Here is a 20,327-nt window from a genome sequence, read left to right on the forward strand (position 1 = left end):
CACTATACATTCTATGGTTAGTTTTTATCCGGGTACACAGGCTAATTGATCCCGCTCGGAAATGGCTGGTAGAAATCGAGTAAAAGTCTGCTAGATAAAAAATAATGTCTAGTAGATATTGAAGTAGATATCTCCTACAAGTCGACTAGAAATCTCCTTCCAATGCAACATTTTGTCTACCTCAAAATGTGGATGACAGATGATATCTACTAGTTATCTTTCAGATATCTACTAGTCATTGGGTTCTACACATCTAGCTGATATCTAGCAGACATCAATACGTCAAAAATCTTCTTTTTCTTTCTTTTATTTAAATTTTTTTTTTGTTTTTCAAAAGCAAGAAACAACAACAAATTGCTATGTTCATAAATTTTATTTTCTTACAAATTAAATAAATATTTAAAACAAAACCTAAATGCTAAACTTATTAATAAATACATTAGGAGTGTGTTATCGCATTACTTTTACTGGATGACTTACTCTATAATCACCGACGGAACTCCTGGACGGATCCTTCAATATGCGGATAAACCCATATGTGGACTAGTCACCCGACGACGCAGCTGGGACAACACACTGACGAATCTTATTGGAGGATGCTCCAGCAACTCCTGGACCAATCAATCTCATTACAAAGTAACTGGGATGACACGCGAGCGGAACTCCTTGGAGAGTTCTTCAGCAACTCCTGGATGGATCAGCTTACGACGCAGTTGGGAAAAGCGAGCTTATTTCCTTGAAGGACTCTCCAGCAACTCCCGGATGTATCTCCTTTCTACGCAGCAGGGACGACATGTAGATGGATCTCCTTGGTGAACTCTCCGGAAATACCTGGACGTTCTTGGACGAATTATCTTACGACGCAGCTCGGACGATACGCGGGAGGATCTCTGTACGACGCCGCTGAAACTGTGCCTCATGGCCCTAACCCTTCCCCCTTATTTATTTATCAGAAACGAAAACATCCACGATTATAACTTAAAACATAACAAAGGCCGGAAATTCTTACAGCAAACGGAAGCTCTAGAAACTTCGGGATCTACGGCAGCTTGCTTCATCCGGCAGTTTCGACATCAAGGGGTTCCGACAGATGCTTGCGTTCTGGTGAAATTCTAGATTTTCAGCTCGACCTTCACGTAAGAGCAAAGAACTTACCAGCAGAAGCAGGCAGAATAGACGGTAGCAGCAACAATTATTCGATGTCCGGCAGTTTCAAAATTCCATCAGGAAACTCTATAACTCCATCGGAGATTGATCGCTCACAGCTGCAACGAATACATTCTAAATTTATTTTTAGTTAAAAATCACTGAACTCGGCAAAATTAAGTTTTTTGGTCCAAATTCTTCAACAAACTCACTTTCTCACAGAACTTGATAAAACATGACACGAAAGTTTTTCGGCGCGTTTTTTTCCTGACAATCGTGCACATGGTCAATTGTCATGGGTGTAGTCAAGGCCAGAACCAGACAAAATCCTAAAGAAATTTAGGGTGTGCGTCTTAGCGAGGTAGATATGAACTCGACAAGTAGACCTCCTTCCGAACGGGATGGAGATACGGACAAGAATCTATTGGTGGTGGTGATACTTTGATGAGGGAACCGTGTTGAGCAGACTCGGGGTGCTCTCGAGGGTCATGGTGAAGGGTATAGAAGTTTGCGCGCAAAGTGCGAGTGATTTTTTTTTCTGAAGTGTCCGTTCCGTTGAGGAACGTTTGTGTGAGATGTTTTAGTTGTAACTTATAGTCAACTAGTGTCCCTTGGTTCAGCCTTTTGATTAGAACCATGAGAAGAATACTGGGATTCAACTGAAATGTCTATTAAAAATATCTGCTATTCTTGGGCTCTACGGCAACGTTCCGGTGAAGGGAACTCATAAAGATATTTATTGAGAGATTGTCCTGATGTTATCGTGGTTATATCTAGTTTAATTGAGGTCATTTTTTAGTTATGGCATACCACTGTGCAGTGTGCACTCATAAGGGGCTGTCCATTAATTACGTAAGGGAATTTTTGCGATTTTCTGACACCCCCTCCCCCCCTTGTAAGATTTTTTGTATGAGAACCCAAAAATGTTTGTATGACGCGTAAGATTTCTCAAAACCCCCCTCCCCCCCATTAACCCTTACGTAATTAATGCACAGCCCCTAATGGTTATCGTCTTGACATCCACGGTCTTCTTTTTTTTTTTGCTTGAGTGGATTATTTCTTTCTTCTGCAAATGCGGGCACTGTTTATACAAAATATCTTGAAGGTGTGATCGGGAGACTCCAGGGAGAAAAACGTACTCGGTGGTTCAACAGTGAACAAAAAGGAACTATATTTAAAACGTCTATTTTACAAGGGGTCTAATTGAAGAATGAGCTTGGCTCTTGACCAGGCTTGCTAATTTTCACTAACATGGGGTTGCATGGGCTCCTAACAACGTGATCCAGGGGGAAGGTGACGCCCGATCGCCTACTACGCCAACAAAATAACACATTCATGAATATCCAGTGACCTTGATGTTGACGGTGATTCACTGGATGTTCACTGGATCTCGCCTGATGCAAGATACGAGTAGTGATTTTTGTCAACACGACCCACAGTTATTGCGGATTTTTAGAAAAATTTCCACTCTGCGGTAGCCGCCGAGTTTTACCGCAACTGTCAAAGTCCTACCGCAGGCTTGAAAATCATTCTATCATTGAAGCTGAAGGCTAAATCAAAGCATGCTTGCAAGGTGAATTGAACTGAAAACCAACAACAAACAATGATCATCGGCGTCGTATCCAAGGCTATCCAAGGCATCGCTAGGGCTCGCTAGGGTAGATCGATGATACATCAGTGAAAATAAGTAGTCTGACAGCTGCGGTAGCTTTTCGTTCTACCGTAAAACGGAAAGTTTTCTCTAAATTAGCAATACCGTTTCACATCTTGCTGTTTGTTGGCGTGTGACGTTATTGTGGACAAGTTCATCGTGTGTTTTTCGGGTGAAAGGATTGCACCAAGGATGTTTAAGTTACTGTGTTTTGAAAGCTTTTATGTTCAATTATGTCAACCGGATTGATGGAGTATTGTTTAGATAATCCATCCTAATATCTCATCATATCATGATATTGAAATTACTGGAAGAGCGAGCAATATTTGAATTGGTGCAGTTATTCGAACTACCGTAGCAGATTGAACAATTTTTGATTTAATATGTTTCGTGATAAAATGACTTTCAAATATTTGAGATATCGTATTATTAAATTTGTCTCAAAGCTTAATTCCGAAAAAGTGAAGCTCAATAGATATTGATGGAACGTCACTTGAAGGCGTATAATTTTTTTTTATTTATCATCATTAACAGACACGACCTTTTATAGTGAAAACCCATAATTGTTTCTTGCAAAGTAACAATACTTTCATTGTTTTGGAACTCAAAATAAGTGATTCGTTGAATAAATCTTATACAAAATAAGAGTTATGGAGGAAGTTCAGCCTTTAGAAAATGAGTGTGTTGTTCAAGATGATCACACAAGAGAAAAGAAATTGCATGTTGCTCGGGATAACCATGCGTGAAATTAATTCATTTTAAGAAAAAGATGAATTCGCGTGTTGTTCGGGATGACCACGCAAAAGAAAAGAGATTGCATGAATAATCTACGTCCCCACTGGGCCTTGACCTGCTTCGCTTCAACTTAGTGTTCTTTGAGCATTTCCACAGTTATTAATTGAAGGTCTTTCTTTGCCTGCCATTGCATGAATATTGCATGAATAGGGTAAATGATGATGGTTGGACCAATTTGAGCTTTTTCAATACGTAGTCAACATTGATGCCAAGATTCGTTTATAACCGAATCATAATAGTATGCTAAATTTGTAGTTGGCAGAAAGCTCTACTCTTCTAGTTTATGAAAAATTCAACGAACACCTAACTTACACAAGAAATAATTGAATTATTCGATTTTATCAAGCATATAATTTTGATATTGGTTGGACCTACGCTGATTTTGGTTGGACCAAAGGAATGATCATGGTTGGACCATGATTATTCGACATGAAACACATTTGAATTCGAAATTGAAAATCGGAATGAAGAATTGCGAAAACAATTTTAGCAGGAAATTAGATGAAGGTCGACGACTTCGTGAGTCACACGGGGTAAAATAAGGCCTGGGAGCCCCGAACGTTCGGGAAAAGTGGAAGGTAATAGCCAGATACCAACGAAAATGCTTTACGCTGGGCGCTGGAGTTATGAAACGCTGTAGCTGTCAAGGAAAGTATTATCAGAGTTCTAGATTTGAATATACATTTGGAATCTTCTCATTCTCAGTAGTGAAGGAACGTATGCAGGGTTAAGGTTTCGGATAGGGTTTACTTGGTCTCATATTTGAATTATCTACATTCCAATTAATTTATCATAAAATCAGTTTAATAATCATTACCAACGTATAATACATTGTAAGTTAGAAAATAATGGGCTTGACGGGTATTCTTGCCACACAGACGCAGTCCAAAACGTAGCACTTCTGGTTCAGGGATTTATTGCACATTTGGGATAATAATGTTGGGTACCTAACCCCAGCTGTGCTCAACTGCAAAAGACCAAAATGTTGATAAACTTCGGGCTTCAGAGTAAGTGGTCAGGTGTTATTGGTCAGCTGACCGGTGATACTAATCTGGGGCATGTAATCTGGAGCTGACGCACTGAGGGCTATACGACCGGCCGTCGAGATCTGCGGGGTACTGGTCAACAGGGTACTGATATTAGTCGGGCTACTCCAGGGACACGTTCTCCTCCTCTTCAGACCTCCAGGACGCAACGGTGAAGACCTCATGGGTAAACGATTCTTGGTGAGTGAGGCATCCGATGGCAAGCAGCTCTTCTCCGCAATATTTTGCAAACGCGAAATTTTCGTTCACTGTCAGTGCGCGCGAAGGAAACAGTAAACAAACTGAACTAGACCTAGCAACCAGCATGGTAACCGCTCGGTCCAACCGCAATCATGCGTTGGACCAACCATGATCATATTGCGCAGTTCCCACCCAACTGGACCCCTTTCGCAGTTAGTATAAGCAGTGGCTATGATTTTCGCGAAATATTCATGAGTTGAGAAAATGAAATTGTTTCAGTGTAGCCTGATGTTTATTTTTTTTCAACCCGAAATGACAATTCTTTTTTTGATTACAGCAAAAGAGTTCATTCCATTCATGCGACTGGAAGATGAACTTCTTTTGCTTAATCAATGAATATGATTTTTTGTATTGGTCGTCCGTTCGAATGTCATTGCGTTCTCGATTGTGAATGGGTAAGTATGAAATTCATTGTTAGCGCGACGAATATCATCGATAATGGTGATTTTATTATCACAGTCACCGGTGAGTCTGTATCCCCGGTAGAAAATGGACGTAGAAGCTGCCTGTCCTGTTGCGCCGAAGCCGAAAAAACGAAAGAACTCGAGCAAACCAACGCTGCAAGAGATCGCGCTGCGATTTATAAGCCGCGAAGGAAATGCAGGATCATGCAGCATCGACGAAAATAGCGGTTGCTCATACACACAAGTGACGTGCGATGTCGGAAATTTTGTCCGACACTTCCGAACCCAGCATCCAAACGCGGCCAGGAGACACGGACTTATGAGCGAGAAGGATACAGGCGCCCGGAAACCACGAGCAATCGCAAAACGCCTCATAGCTATTGATCGGCGTTTGTTGCTCGAATCTTTAACGAAGCTGGTGTGCTATCATAATCTTCCTTTATCTTGTGTCGAGTGGGAAGGTCTCAAGCAATTGATGGACCCAATTGCCTCCGCATTGGATGTGACGCTGAATCGAGGAAAAAACAAAATGATCATTCATGCCATAGCCAACAGGGTTCGTGCCGCTTTGGGAAAGGAGATGAAAAATATTTTACTTTCGCTGAAGGTCGATTCCGCTTCGAGATTCCACCGCCATATACTTGGAATCAATGTTCAGTACGTTTTAGACGGAAAAATCGTCATTCGTACTCTTGGTAAGTTGACATATTTTAACCTGGTATTACGTTAAAACTGAAACAAAACTTGATTCTCGAATTAGTGTTATACATCTTCTTGGATTAACGTCCAAGCTGGAAAAGAGCCTGCTCACACTTTCAAAGTTAACTGAGCTCCTGCCAATAATCATTTTGTTAAGGAAATAAACTGGACCGGCCGGGAATCGAAGCTGTCGGCCGTCATCCTCAGCAAGATTTTGATTTACGAGGAAAAATGCATTCAGCGCCTCTAAATGACTTTCAGACAAATATGGTCCTTTACAAAGCTGTTCCTAATAAATGGGCCTCTTTCGAATGTACATAACAATTTGAATAATCCATTATAGCCACAAAAAAAATGTTTATTTTTTCACAACAATAACTATATCTATAACTATAGATTTGAATAGGACCTATCAGCATAAGAATTACAGCAACATAATATGTCATATTATGACCTATTCAAATCGAACGCCAGATATATTCTTCGTCAAAGCTGTATTAGTTTTGAACAAGTTTTATGTTGCATTCAAGAAAACCCGGCGCTCTTGCTGCAGTTTTCAAATTTTAATATGTAGAAAATTGAAAATGCGTTGTTTTGTGCCCAGAGACCAAATGTTTGTCGCAAGATATAGGAAAATCGGCCAAATACTTTTATTTTTGGTTTGAAGCTTCTCCTGTCTCTTGAAAAAAGTATGCAAAAATTGCAAGTGAAAATCATGGACAGCGAAAATATTACTAAAAACGTGCAAACACTCTGGGTGGAATATGTTTCTCAATAGAATAAATTAAGTTTTTTTTTTCAGTCTTCTCTAGAGACCAATATTAATTTGGTCGATTTCATGCTCGTTGAACATTCTCGTAGACTTGGTGGTTTTGAACCAACATTTTACTGAAGTCTCTGAATAACATAAATGTTTTTTTGCTAGTTTTCTAGCTGCACTCTGAAACCTCTACACTAGACCTAAAGATAGAAAAGAGTAGGTCATCTTTCAGAAGCAGTTTACCAGCCGTACGCGGAAAACGGTATCCATTAAGACACTGTTGCAAATCAACTCAGAAAGTTACGGTAGAAGATTGGAAAGTTTTCAATTGGTCAATCAGTCAGGATTTGCCTATGTAGTGTTATGGTCACACGGTTTGTATTTGTCTTCTTGTTTGGTTTTGTGGTAAGGTTCAATATGTTTTCCTCCTCGTTAAGTCAGTTAAGTCAAACACACTATGTTTTTTCATCGAATCAGTTGAACCTCGTATGTTAAAATATATTCGACCCTGTGTCAAATTGATTTCTTGATTTCGCTAATCGTTTTCTACTTCTCTGTGTTCATCTCTTGTGTCCTTAAATTGTCATCGGTCCAAAACCCACAGAAACATGTAACTGAACTTCTGATATTTTTTTTCTGTTGGTGTCATAATACCATCTAAGATAAACAAAAATATGCCAAGTTGGTCAGCCACATTTTAAATAATAAAGATTGCTTGTTAACTATTATGTATTCTTCCCCCTACAAATACTATGAAAAATATTCAAGTTCGTTCAATTGTCCTATCGGTCCTATCTCGATAAACCATGTTATTTTTCAAGCGTGGCCTAGAAATGCCAACCTGGTCATACACAAGTAACTTTGCTGATAAAAAGCTGATAAAAAGCAGTCAGTTTTATGTCCAAAATGTCACGTGGGTGGCGAACGACAGTTTGGGATACCATGCATGACATCCATTCACTATACATAGGAACAATTCATGAAATGAGTCAATGTGAATTTGATAGTTTTTACTGATTTGCATATATGGTTGAACTTAGTAATAAGACTAGGTACAGTATGCCGAAGATATTGCGACATTTGCACCCATTTAGACTCGGCCGAAATTCATTATCATCACAGTCGAATTTCGCACACGACTTCGCAGCAGCTGGCACCCACAAGTTCGGTTGAGTTCGTGACAGGGGCGTCGGATGCACAACAGGTAAACAAAACAAGTTTGATTAGTGTGAAATCTCGCCGGGAAATGATGATTCAGTGGATTCTCAAATTATCACAGTAGTCTAAACATTAATGAGAAACCCAATACTACGGTGTTTAAATTGCTTATTTCGAAGCTATTCAATAATTTTAGTTGAAAAATCACGAATTAACACGATTTTTATAAAAGTCATGTAATTTTACACTTTTTTACGTGACTAAATTAATTAGCTATTTCTCCTTCGTGTAACGAACATTTCCTCCATACATCGTTTTTGTGTAGGAATTCGTTTTCATTGACTAATTATTTATCAAAAGTATGTCACGTTGATACTAAAAATTGCGTAGAGTTGCCAGCACGAATTAAAACAAAGTTACCTATGATTAAGACGTCATGCCATCGTATTCTAATGTCTTTTGATTCAAGTATCAGAAATTACGCTGATGATAAGGCTCGAGCCTGCGGATCAGAAGGTCCCAGGTTCAAGCTCAAATACATAATGACTCCATGACTTACACGCAATCTCCCAAATAATGATGATCGGGACCTGCCAATTAAGCCCATTCCAGGACTAGCTAGATATTTAGTTCACTTGTTGACAAGAAATCGTGTCGACGAGATCAGCTGGACGAAATATTGGACATCTGTTTGATACTGGGCACTGCGTGAGCGATTCCACTTGGCAGCGCCCCTTACAATTTGTACAGCGCCTTAATGTATTCTATTTGAATTCTACTACATTAAACTGGTTGCCTTTGCGCTACTGTTACATTTCTACCCTGCCCATGGTAGAATGATGAGCACGATGATGTGTGGCTCTTGTTCCTTTTTCCAATTGAGGGTCCATTATAAGTTGCTGTTAGCCGATATCTAAGTTTCCGGGTCCGTTAGGGTCCGTTGGGGGAAAGAGCAACTGACGAAAAAATTGCAAGTGTCGGGGCTCGAACCCATGACGACCATCTACTTATGAAGTGAACCTGTTTCACGGGCCCTGGCTTTCGAAGTATTTCTCTAGGAATTTATCTCAGGTAGCCTTTCAGAAAAGTTAACCTTTTTATCTTATAAATCCTAGGACTCCTTCAATAATTCAATAATAAGCAATTTCTCCGGGTAATCATCCAAAGAATTCTTCTGGAATTCCTTCAGGAATTCCCCCAAGATTTTTTCCCGAAATTCATCCTGTAACTGTTCCAGTAAATCCTTCAGGGTATCCGCCAAAAAATTCCCCAGAAAGATTTTATTGCTATTGTTATTCCCTCACATGTTAAATGTTAAGCACGACCAGATGGTCTGTAAGTAATATCTTATCTCACAAGCTTCGGATGGCTTTGCGACAAAGTTTTTCGGCACATATAAGGTTATAATTCTATATAATCGGTTATGTAATTTAGGAAAAAAAATAAAGCCCTTTATGAAAAAAAAATGCAAAAATGACTTTGTTTTCCCATATAAACTCTCATACAAACTTCAAATGAGTCAAGCATCACCCAAATGTTAACGGATTTAGTTGAAAATTTGACCAGAGATTGCGGCGTCATATAGAACGAAATTAGAAGGGTGCCCATCACACTTTTTGACATGTGGTATTTTAAGCCACGTTACTCCAGGAGTTCCTCCAGGGTTTTCTTCAGGAATTCCTCTAAAGATTTCTCCAGGAATTCTTCAAGGAATTTCACTAGGGACACCTGCATGGATTACTTCAGGAACTCCTCTAAGCATTTCTCCAGGAATTCCTTTAGGCATTCCTCCAGAGTGTCTGAAGAAATCTCTAAGTTGTTTGGCTGGTCAAGGACTAACCGATAATAAGACTTAAGCTTCAAAATTCCACCGCTAGGCGGTGCTAGTGAGCTAACAAATTTTGTTTTCCATATATATCAGGAAAATTTGCAAAAAAATACAACTAGCGCCGCTTAGCTGCAGAAACTTGAATCAAACACTAATTATTCTGAAAGCCCTTGATCTACCAAACAATATTGAAGAAGACACCATCTTTCTACAAAATTGGGGTGATGAGATATGCGAAATTTAAAATTTGTTTGCTCTCTAGCGTCGCCTAGCGGTGGTATTTTGAATCTTAAGCCTTATTATCGGTTAGTCCTTGACCAGCCAAACAATTTTGCCAAAGACATCAACTCTCTAAGTAATCAAGATCATGAGATATATGAGATTGAAATTTCGTTAGCGTCACATCTATTTGTCTGTGATCATCTTAGACAAGTAGATGCAACACTGACAAAATTTTCATCCCTGAGATATTCTCAGGATCTTGATTACTTAGAGAGTTGGTTTCTTCGGCAAAGTTGTTCAGCTGGTCAAGGGCTTTCGTATGATTCGTGATTTCACCGCTAGGCGGCGCTAGAGAGCGAACAAATTTTACATTTCACATATCTCAGCATTCTGATTCTTTAGAAAGATGGTGTCTACGGCAAAATTGTTTGGTAGATCAAGGGCTTCCAGAATAATTATCGTTTGGTTCGAGTTCCTACAGCTAGGCAGCGCTAGTTGCAATTTTTTGCATATTTTCCTGATATATATGAAAAACAAAATTTGTTAGCTTACTAGCACCGCCTGTTGGTGGAATTGGAAACAAAAATATCGATAAACTGTAAGCCCTTGACCAGCTTAAGACGTCTGCTTGTCTCTGATATCACAGGATTTGATACCCCTTAGCGGGTTTTGGACTCACTCGCATGGTTTCGGTTCACCAAATGCTCAAACAGAGGATTCCTACGGAAATTCCAGCAGGAATTTCTTCAGGAATTGTTTCAGGAATTCCTGCAGTAATTTATTAAGGAATTCTTATAGCAATTACTTCAAGGATTCCTCCAGGAATTTATCCAGCAATTTCTCCATCAGGGATTCCTCCATAAATTCCTCCAGGCTAGGCATACCTCCTCCAAAGATTCCTTCAGAAATTGCTCAAGGAATTTCATAAGGAATTTGCCTAGAAATTTCTCCGGGAATTTCCCTTGAAATTCTCCCAAGCTTTTTTTCCAGGAATCCCTCCAAGAATTTATCCAGAGATTCCTCCTAGAATTGCTTCAGGGATTCCTCCAGGAATTCCTCTAGGGATTTCTCCATGAATTTCTTCAGTGATATCTCACAAGAATTCCTCCGGGGATATCTTCAGGAATTCCTCCATAAATTCCTCCAGGAATTCCTCAAGAAATTCCTCAGGAATTCCTCAAGAAATTCCTCAGGAATTTCTCAAGGATTTTTTCAGAATTGCTTCCAAGGATGCCTCCATGAATTTATCAAGGAACTGCTCTAGGAAACCCTCCAGGTATTTTTTCATAAATTCCTCCAGAGATTCTCCAAAAATTCTTCTAGGAGATTGAATTGCCATGAATTTGATCAAAGGTATCTCCAGGAGTCTTCCAGGATTTTCTCCAGAGATATCTCTAGGTATTGCTTTAGGAATTCCTCCAGCAATTCCAACAGAAATTTCTCCACGAATTGCAGGGATTCATACAGCAATTCCTCCAGAAATTCTTACAAAGATTCCTCCAGAAGTTTTTCTAGTTATTCTTCCAGGAATACTCCAAGAGATATCTTCATAAATTTGTCCAGAGATTCCTCCTAGAATTTCTTTAAGGATTCTTCCAGGTATTTCCCCAGGAACTCATCCAGGAATTCTTTCGGGAATTCTTCCAGAGATTGCTGCAGGAACTCATCCAGGAATTTCCCCAGACATTCTTTTAGGAATTCCCTACAGGTACACTTTCAACAATTCCTCCAGAGATTTCTCCGAGGATTCCTACGGGAATTCCTACGGGATTTCTCCAGGCATTCATGCAGGAATTCCTCGAGGGATTCACCCAGGAGCTTCTCCAGGGATTACTCCAGGGATTGCTCCGGAAACTCTCCCAGGGATCGCCGCAGGAACTTCTCTAGTGATTCCTTCGGAAATTCCTCTCAAGATCTCTTCAAAAATTTATTCAGGAGTACTGTGAGAAGATTTGTATCGGAATTCTTTGAGAAAATTTGAAAGAAATGCATGCAGGAGCCAAAGGGGTTAGTAGGTATAAATTTGCTTAGGGTGTTCGCAAACAACCAAATCCCCCCCCCCCCCCCCCCTTTAGACCAAATGCTACGCCCATGACCGAAATACAAATTTTCATGAATTCTGGTACCCGGTTGCATGAAAATCAATTCAAAGTTTATATGAGAGCCGTTTTTTAAAGCATACCTGGGCGGAGCTTTCACCCAGTGTCAAAAGGAAAGTTATATATAAAATCTCTTTATATCAGTGGCTCAGAAAAAGGTGCTCTTTGTAAAAAATATGTTTTTCAAAATTATAAAGCTTTATTGGCAAACAAATCTTTCAGTCACTATCTGCATATAGAACTGCCGTCTGAGATGCGAAGCGTGAAACATAAACTTTTCAAAACAGTCTGGCGTAATGTACACTCCCGATTAAAAGTTTGGGGTCAGCCCCTCAAAACATGCCATGTTTTTGGCCCATATCTCCGCTAATTTACATCCGATTTCAATAACGTAGGCAGGAACGTCTCATTCAAAAGATAATAAGTCAAAAAACTATGAACATGATTTAGGTAAAACTTTTTGAAAAATACTTGTATGTAAACTTAATCTTATGTTGCCAAATATTCTAAAAGATAAATTTAAACCTACAGCAGTGTCGCTGTAAGTTGGGTCGACCAAATTTCAAGATGAGAGCGATAATATAGCCAATTTGTTATTCGCTTTCAACTGCTTTTTGCCGAGCTAAAGAATCTAAAGAAAACTAAAGAATCTAAAGAAAGAATCTAAAGAAAAGTAAATTTGGTATTGATGTCATTGACAAAAAGTTTGAGGTCACTTTAGTTAAACATGAAAAGGTGATTTTTAGATATCTTTGTCATCTTTCAATCTATTTTAATTCTGCTTCATTTATTTTAAATATAATAAATGATACTAAATAATAATAGCTTCTTGAATTCGGGCGTACTTTGGCGGATATACTGGCCTTAAAATGACATGTATTTATGAGGGTGGCCCCAAACTTTCGATCGGGAATGTAGTTAGTAACATCTTATAAGATACCCGATTGTATTTACATTGAACAATCATCATAACACTTTTAAAACAAAATTTCAGGCATGGTAGAAATCAAGGAGCGGCAAACAGCAGCATTCCTGAAGGAAAAGATTTTAGATGTGATTCAATCGTATGGGGTGAGCATAGAACAAATCTTCTCCGTTACTGTCGATAACGGAGCGAACATGGTGGCGGCAGTCAAAGGACTGAAACATGAAATTGATATGCTTTTCACCCAGCACTTGCTATCCGGTGGTGACGACGAATATGAATCCATCGACAATCAGGCCGAAATCGAGAGTGCAGCCATCGAAAGTGAAGAACTCGCGGAATCACTGACAGCGGAGTTTCAAGAACAGCTTAATCTTGTGCGGTGCGCTGTACATACACTTCAACTCGCCGTTTTAGATGTCGTTGACAGAAAAAATGATTCCGTCAAGCATATCACTGAAATGGCCAGAAAGTGTAGAGGCACTAAATACATTATCCATTTTGAACGTAGTGGCGCGACCGTTCCTCCGATTTGGGCGCCTACCAGATGGGGTGGAATATTTAAAATGGCCAAAAGCTTCCTCCGACAAAAGGATTTTTTTGTTCAGCTTGGGATACAATTTCCCGAAATCGGTAAGCAAACTTTGTTCCTATACACATTTTTGCCTTTCACCTACTGGAAAGGCTATATGTATGTTCACTCCAAAAACGACTTTTTGATAGAAGGCCCGGAGGGTCAAGTCGCATATACCAATCAACTCAGCTAGACGAATTGAGGTGGTGTGTGTGTGTGTGTGTGTGTGTGTGTGTGTGTGTGTGTGTGTGTGTGTGTGTGTGTGTGTGTGTGTGTGTGTGTGTGTGTGTGTGTGTGTGTGTGTGTGTGTGTGTGTGTGTGTGTGTGTGTGTGTGTGTGTGTGTGTGTGTGTGTGTGTGTGTGTGTGTGCGTGTGTGCACATACGCACACACATACATCACCTCAATTCTTCGAGCTGAGTTGATTGGTACAGTAGACGTTCGGTCGGTGCAAACAGTTTAACTGCAATGCTTTTTAACTGCAAACCCGGTAAGTGCAACAAATTTGCAGTTATCGCACCGCCAAACGTCAAAATGGCGTGCAATGCTTTTTAACTGCAAACCCGGTAAGTGCAACAAATTTGCAGTTATCGCACCGCCAAACGTCAAAATGGTGCGCCATGTTAGCCCAAATGAACAGTTGGATCACGTTCACGGTTATTTTACGTCGATTGACAACTTGTTGACATCTGTCAGTCGTTGCAGTTATCGAATTTCATTCGCTAAGTGAAACGTAAACATGTTGCACTTATCGAACGTCTACTGTATATACGACTTGACCCTCCGGGTCTTCTATCAAAAAGTCATTTTTGGAGTGAATATCTAGCCTTTACACAGACCCCCTCAACTTCATCATATTTTTGGAAGCAGAAACACAGCGCCATCATCAGGATTGCGGGAAAAGATAGAACTAAAATAGTGGTACAAGTATGCTTTGCTTTTGGTTGTTGTGGTTGTTATTTACTTGCGTGTCACTTGGAAGGACCAGAGTTCTAACGGCAATTTTAACTTTTTCCTAGCCTTTTCTAGGTTTTCCTGATTACGTTGAGCCTGGAAATAAGGTCAAGGAGGATCTAGCCGTGGTGATCTTGGTGATGACGCCCTAATCGTTATGTTCATGTTCGCGGTTCGATTGCGTGACGAAGAATAAGGCTCTCTGACGGAATCGGTTTTATCCACCGTGTAAAATATGTCCGAGGAATCTCGAATTAAGATGTGCCCGGACATTCCAGAGAATTGTATCTTATGAGAACACAGCTAAGATCCGTTGAAGACCTTCGATGACGCTGGGCTCAGCTTGTAATCAGATCCGTCGTGTGGTTATTATTTTGAATAAATGTTCCCGCTGTACTGATGATGTGAAACTCCGAATATAGTTACGTAGTTGTAAATTCATTGCGTTAATTTTTATAACCTTTTATCATCCATATTATAAACATATTTGAGATCCTTTTATTCAGCCAATGCCGAAAAATCTCAAAATCTGTCGGGAGATAAGTCATCATGATGTCTTTAACTAAACACCTACTGCTATTCCATGAGATTTTCAAAAATGGGGTGTCACTTTTGTCCGAAGGAAGGTCAATATCTAAAGCTCTAGTGGGCACTCTTCAGATGCATCTGATGAATCCTTCGCACATTGTAACATATATACGTTTTTCCGAGTCTACTGTAGACGGATATCATGTGCGTTGGAGTCCAATCACATCGTTCTAAAATCAAATAGTGCAGTGTGAGTTATTATGTAAGTGGCCATACCGATCACTGGTACTTCCGGGTATCAGAAACGCCGAGAAACGCATAAGAAAGTCAGTCATTTTTGTTGTTTGAGCTATGTTTATTCAATAATTAGCTGGTAACCGGTGAGCGTCTCCGTCTCATCACTGGTCAGGCGGTGAAATTGATCGAAGTTACGCACATGAGTCAACTGCTCTTATTCTCGACGAAGGTCTGGGTCTGGGAATAGACTACACTATTCGGATACCACCATATTCGGCCTTTCTCTCGAACTCTGGACATTATATGAATGCGGGCGATCACTAACTGGATGTAATTGCTGGATTATCTAGTTAATATTCTACTTTAAACGGAAACTCAACCCAACTTGCCATTCAATTGCAGCAAAACGCTTCGATCGCTCAGAGCCTGAAGATTTACGTCGACCGATTCAAAACAAATCAGTTGTCAACTTTCCCCACAAAAAATCTTAGTGTGCTTTGTGAAATAGGTCTCCATAGTTCTATATTGCTCCCCTACGTGGCAGCACAATCATAAAAAGGACATGTTTCCTACGATTTGTATAGAAAACCCACTCACATGGCCATCTTGTTAATCGGACATCTTTGCTTTACAGTACACTTAGTGTACGAGAAAGGCAAAAAGATTTTATATGAGGAAGATAAAACTGATTCATTTTGTTGTAAACTTTTTTGATTTACAGAGTTGACGCCTAAAATTTGGGAGTTCATCGAGCACTATGTGCAGGCCTTTGAGCCCTTGGATATCTGCACCAAAAAACTTCAGGAACGGCATGTTTCATTGTCCGATTTCTATATCGCGTGGCTCATGACAATCAACTCAGTACGAAACATGTTTTCGAATCCTTTTGCCCAGAAGTTGACTAAGGCTCTGACAGATCGCTTGGTTAAGTTGAAATCGTCTCAAGCATTCCAGATGGCTCTTTTTGTGGATCCCCGCTTGAACTTCTTGAACTCCAAACTGTTCAACGAAGATGAAAAGCTACATATTCAGGTATTGTTACGTCTAAACCAAATGCTTAAAATGTTATGTCGTTTGCAGTAAATGCCCACCCACGCCATAGCTCAACTGTCAGATTTTGAAATTTAAGTTTATGTCGAGATTTTTCACAGTCAAGTAAAACAACTTACTTTACGTTATATCGAATTCTAAGACATAAACAAATTTATTTTTATGAATCGTATCGATTACCGTCAATGTTTTGTCGAGAAACTATTTTTTTTTTGAAGTAATTGCTTTATTTACTTTAAAAAAGAGTTTACCTGTTAGAGTAAATAGAGTGAATATGGCGTATTAAGGCGTCATGATGCATCACTAAGCTTTCGAACGAATCATCGACTTTTTGATTTTCAATGATTGTTTGCCTCGCGTTTTTGAAGTGATAAAAAACTGTCAATTCTGCAGCAATCCAGTAGAAAAAGTATCATCGTAATCACTGCGAGTGAGCATATAGGATGATACTTTTTCAAACGAATATTTGCTTTGATGGCTGAGAATTATCACTTTGAAATTTCGAACCATAAATCCAACATGGCTGCCGATGCTGATGATGCCGTAAAAAGCCTTAAAGAGTATCGGTTCCCTTTCTGTGCATGTAATGTTAGTTTTTTTTATTTACATTCAGACATGTATCAAGGACACCTGGAACAGAATTCGAAGACTGAAGCCATCACCTTCTGAAATGTCAGCTAACAACAGTTCCAATAGCAATTCTCAATTCGACGATTTCGTGACGGAGCTTTATGGTGGTACTCTGTCGAAGACAGCAAACGATGCAACTGATTCGTCATTTGTCCAACAACTTAAGGCGTTGGAAGCTGAACCTCGTCAAGACCACACGTTTGACGTGTTCAAACATTGGATGAAGCGTAGAGAATCGCATCCGGAGCTTTTCGAGGTTGCTATGGTTGTCGTAGCAACACCCTCGAACCAGATTTCAGTAGAGCGGTCCTTTAGCGCGTTAGCTCTGATTCTCACGTCGCACCGAGTTGGATTGGGACAAGATGCACTAGAAGATATATTGATCATAAAGCTCAACCGGGACATTTTTGAGAAAGAGGCTGAATTGATCGATTGGGATGATCTGGTCAGTAATGTGAATTCTTAGCTTGAGTCTAGTCTTGGAGTTATTGAGATTATGGTTAGCAACAGCACGGTGATATACCATCAAGAGAAATAGTTTACAAAAAGAATTTTGAATTAGTTATCTGGGAAATATGTTCTCTTTTTTTGTTCTATTGTTTTATATTTTTAAATAAAACGAAATACATAAGTACCTTTTATTTCGACAATAAAATAATTTTTGAGCTTTTTTTTTTAAATGCGCCTTTGGTAAGGTAGACGCGTACAATTTCCATGTGACTTTATTGGTTTTTGTAGAAATGTAGGGTGTAAGAAAATTAGGGAAGGGAATCCTGTTGTTGGGGCATCGCTATAACTTAGTAAATTTATCCAGTTGACTCATATGTTTGTACAATGTACATGACTAGATAGATGCTTCCTCACCATATACGAAATTCATATAAGTAGATTATATAGTTTTATCCTTTGTACACGCTTAGATACTATAGGGTAGCGAGCCACTTGGGCAGTGGCCGGTATTTTGGGCACTCTTCGCTATTACTCAGTCAATTCCAAACCAATTGACTTGAAATTTTGTACACGGCTAGATACTATACATATCTCTCCGCGTTCCAAAAATTGTGCCAATTGGTACAAAATTGGCTGAGTTATTGCAGAAAGGTGCCCAAAATACGAGCCCTGCCGAGATGGTTCCACTTCCCTACCTATCTCACCGCGTTATAGCGGAAAGTGCTCAAAATAGAAGCCACTGCCGGAGTGGCTCGGATCCCTAACTACATTTTTATTACGCACCTACACTAGAATTCTCTTTACGAGATGGTAGTAGGAAGGATATCTCGAAAGTTCAGTACGTGTAAAGTTAAGAAGATCCTTGTCCGTGTAGCTGCCGGCTTAGAATAGCACTACGGACTCCCTGTTCCGGTGGTAAGAGTCCTCCAAACAGGGAAACCCAAGGTGTCAGGCGACCCGCCTAAACCAAACCGTTTTATCGCTTTAAGTTTATTATTACAAATTACTCATCAAAGCCCTATGAGAATCATTTTTGTAGCATTCAAAACCATTGCCGTACGAAGGTTCAATCCTGAAATAGTATTGCGCATTTCCTACCCCACTGGACCCCTTTCGCAGTTAGTATAAGCGCGGGATCGTGAATAAAACTGCGATTTTGCATCGAATCATGTCGGTGTCTTCTGCGCACTTATGCATTACAAAGTGCGCAGAAGACACCGAAACGAATCGATGAAAAATCGCAGTTTTATTCACGATTCCGCACTTATACTAACTGCGAAAGGGGTCCAGTGAGGTGGGAAATGCACAATATTGCTACAATTAGCATATTCGAAAGAAGTATTTCTATATCACAGTTGAGTATATCAATCGTTAAAAGCATGTTTCTCTGGATATTTCTACTTTAAACTTTCTGTAAAGTGTCATTCATAATCTTGCCGAATGATCACCGATATCTTTGGCCAGGAACGTATGTTTAATACGTGTAATTCCACATCAAAGATTCCAACGCTTTAGCAACCTGCATAATACTATGTAACAAAGTGTATGCTCAATCCATTCAACATATTGCCCAACAAATTTGTTCATAAATCGGCCCCAAGATGTATCCATGCTGAGTAACGCTGGGCATAGTTATCGATTAACTCTTCGCAATCGGTGCTCAGCTTGGTGCTCAGGCCCTGCCTGACCTTTGTCCGGTGTAATGAGAAACGTCGTGATCGTTTGAAAAACGATTGTTGCACCGAAATGTTTGCCGCAAACTCATTAGATTTAATACATTTAATAATTCTACAAAACACTCAATTTCATCGTTCACTTACCTAGCGATTATAAAGTAAATTTCCAGTATTTGTGTATACAAAGGCCGGTTTACGAATCGTTTCGTTGGGAGGGGGGAAATGTTGGATGAAGTGCATCTACCTCCCTCCGTGCATTGTAGTATCCACGTAGTGGCGGAACGTAGTGGCGCATACCTTTTTACCTGCATTTTCGATTCTGAAAACCAGCACTGGAATCTTAGATGTGATTCACACTTACAGATTAGATTATCCTAAACAACCAGATTCATACCGTTACAGCGCAATCCATCAGCGTAAACCGAGTAAACAAATACTGCAGCTGCACAACTTCAACGTGCACTTGAATGCTGGCTTGGTTGAACTTCGTGGCTGAAAAACGAAACTCATTGTTTATGTTTGAGAAAATCATAATGAATATGACAATGAACTCAATGATGAACATTGAAATGGGTTGAAGAGCAAAAGTTTATCTATTCATATTCAGTGGTTGTCGTGTTCTGTCATTTTGAAGTTCTTTTGCTGTTCATGGTTCATCACTGTGGGGTAGGCTGAAAATCTCGATATTTGAGCTTTATGAAAATGAATATTTGCAAGACTGAGTATAAGTGCGGGATCGTGAATAAAACTGCGATTTTGCATCGAATCGTTTCGGTGTCTTCTGCGCACTTATCCAGCACTTTATAATGCATAAGTGCGCAGAAGACACCGACACGATTCGATGCAAAATCGCAGTTTTATTCATGATCCCGCACTTATACTAACTGCGAAAGGGGTCCAGTGGGGTGGGAAATGCGCAATATTGATGTCGACTAATTAATTAATTGAGTTTTAAATTAGAAATTATGAATTTCAAGTATGCCACCATGAAGTTTATATGTTTTCGCAACAGTATACAAAAAAAAACTCCATGAGTTCAAGCAAAATATCTTTACTGCAGATGTTACAAATTGAGTCGTTTTGCTGTCCAAGCTGTGCTCTCAGTCAGCGTTCACGAAATCCTCAATTATTTAAATGATTTGGAGACATGTAACATAAAGTCAGTTTGAATTCAATGGAGAATGAGTTATGTTTTGACAATAGTGAGATCTCGATTCAAGAATTAACCAAACAGTTGATCAAAACTGCATTTTTCT

At 39.6% G+C, this 20,327-nt stretch overlaps 2 protein-coding genes and 2 long non-coding RNA genes across 4 annotated transcripts in view; 1 reads left to right on the forward strand and 3 right to left on the reverse strand.

The window, feature by feature from the left end:
* LOC115253707 (protein tweety-2) overlaps positions 1–20,327 on the reverse strand; it is a 155,126-nt gene that overhangs the window by 63,619 nt on the left and 71,180 nt on the right. The window lies entirely within an intron of this gene.
* LOC134292092 (uncharacterized) lies at positions 359–1,992 on the reverse strand. The gene is made up of 2 exons (XR_009999457.1): positions 1,359–1,992; positions 359–1,281 (listed from the first exon to the last, which is right to left on the reverse strand). It is a non-coding gene; the product is annotated as an uncharacterized LOC134292092 (long non-coding RNA).
* LOC115258780 (uncharacterized) lies at positions 5,349–18,513 on the forward strand. Its single transcript, XM_062860850.1, has 4 exons — positions 5,349–5,977; positions 13,043–13,161; positions 15,989–16,297; positions 16,929–18,513. Exons 1-4 carry the CDS (start codon positions 5,368–5,370, stop codon positions 17,409–17,411), a joined length of 1,521 nt encoding a protein of 506 aa, XP_062716834.1. The 5' UTR covers positions 5,349–5,367; the 3' UTR covers positions 17,412–18,513.
* Positions 19,145–19,831, reverse strand: LOC134292093 (uncharacterized). The gene is made up of 2 exons (XR_009999458.1): positions 19,466–19,831; positions 19,145–19,390 (listed from the first exon to the last, which is right to left on the reverse strand). It is a non-coding gene; the product is annotated as an uncharacterized LOC134292093 (long non-coding RNA).

The sequence above is a fragment of the Aedes albopictus genome, chromosome 3 (assembly GCF_035046485.1).
Source record: "Aedes albopictus strain Foshan chromosome 3, AalbF5, whole genome shotgun sequence".
NCBI classification, from domain to species: Eukaryota; Metazoa; Arthropoda; class Insecta; order Diptera; family Culicidae; genus Aedes; species Aedes albopictus.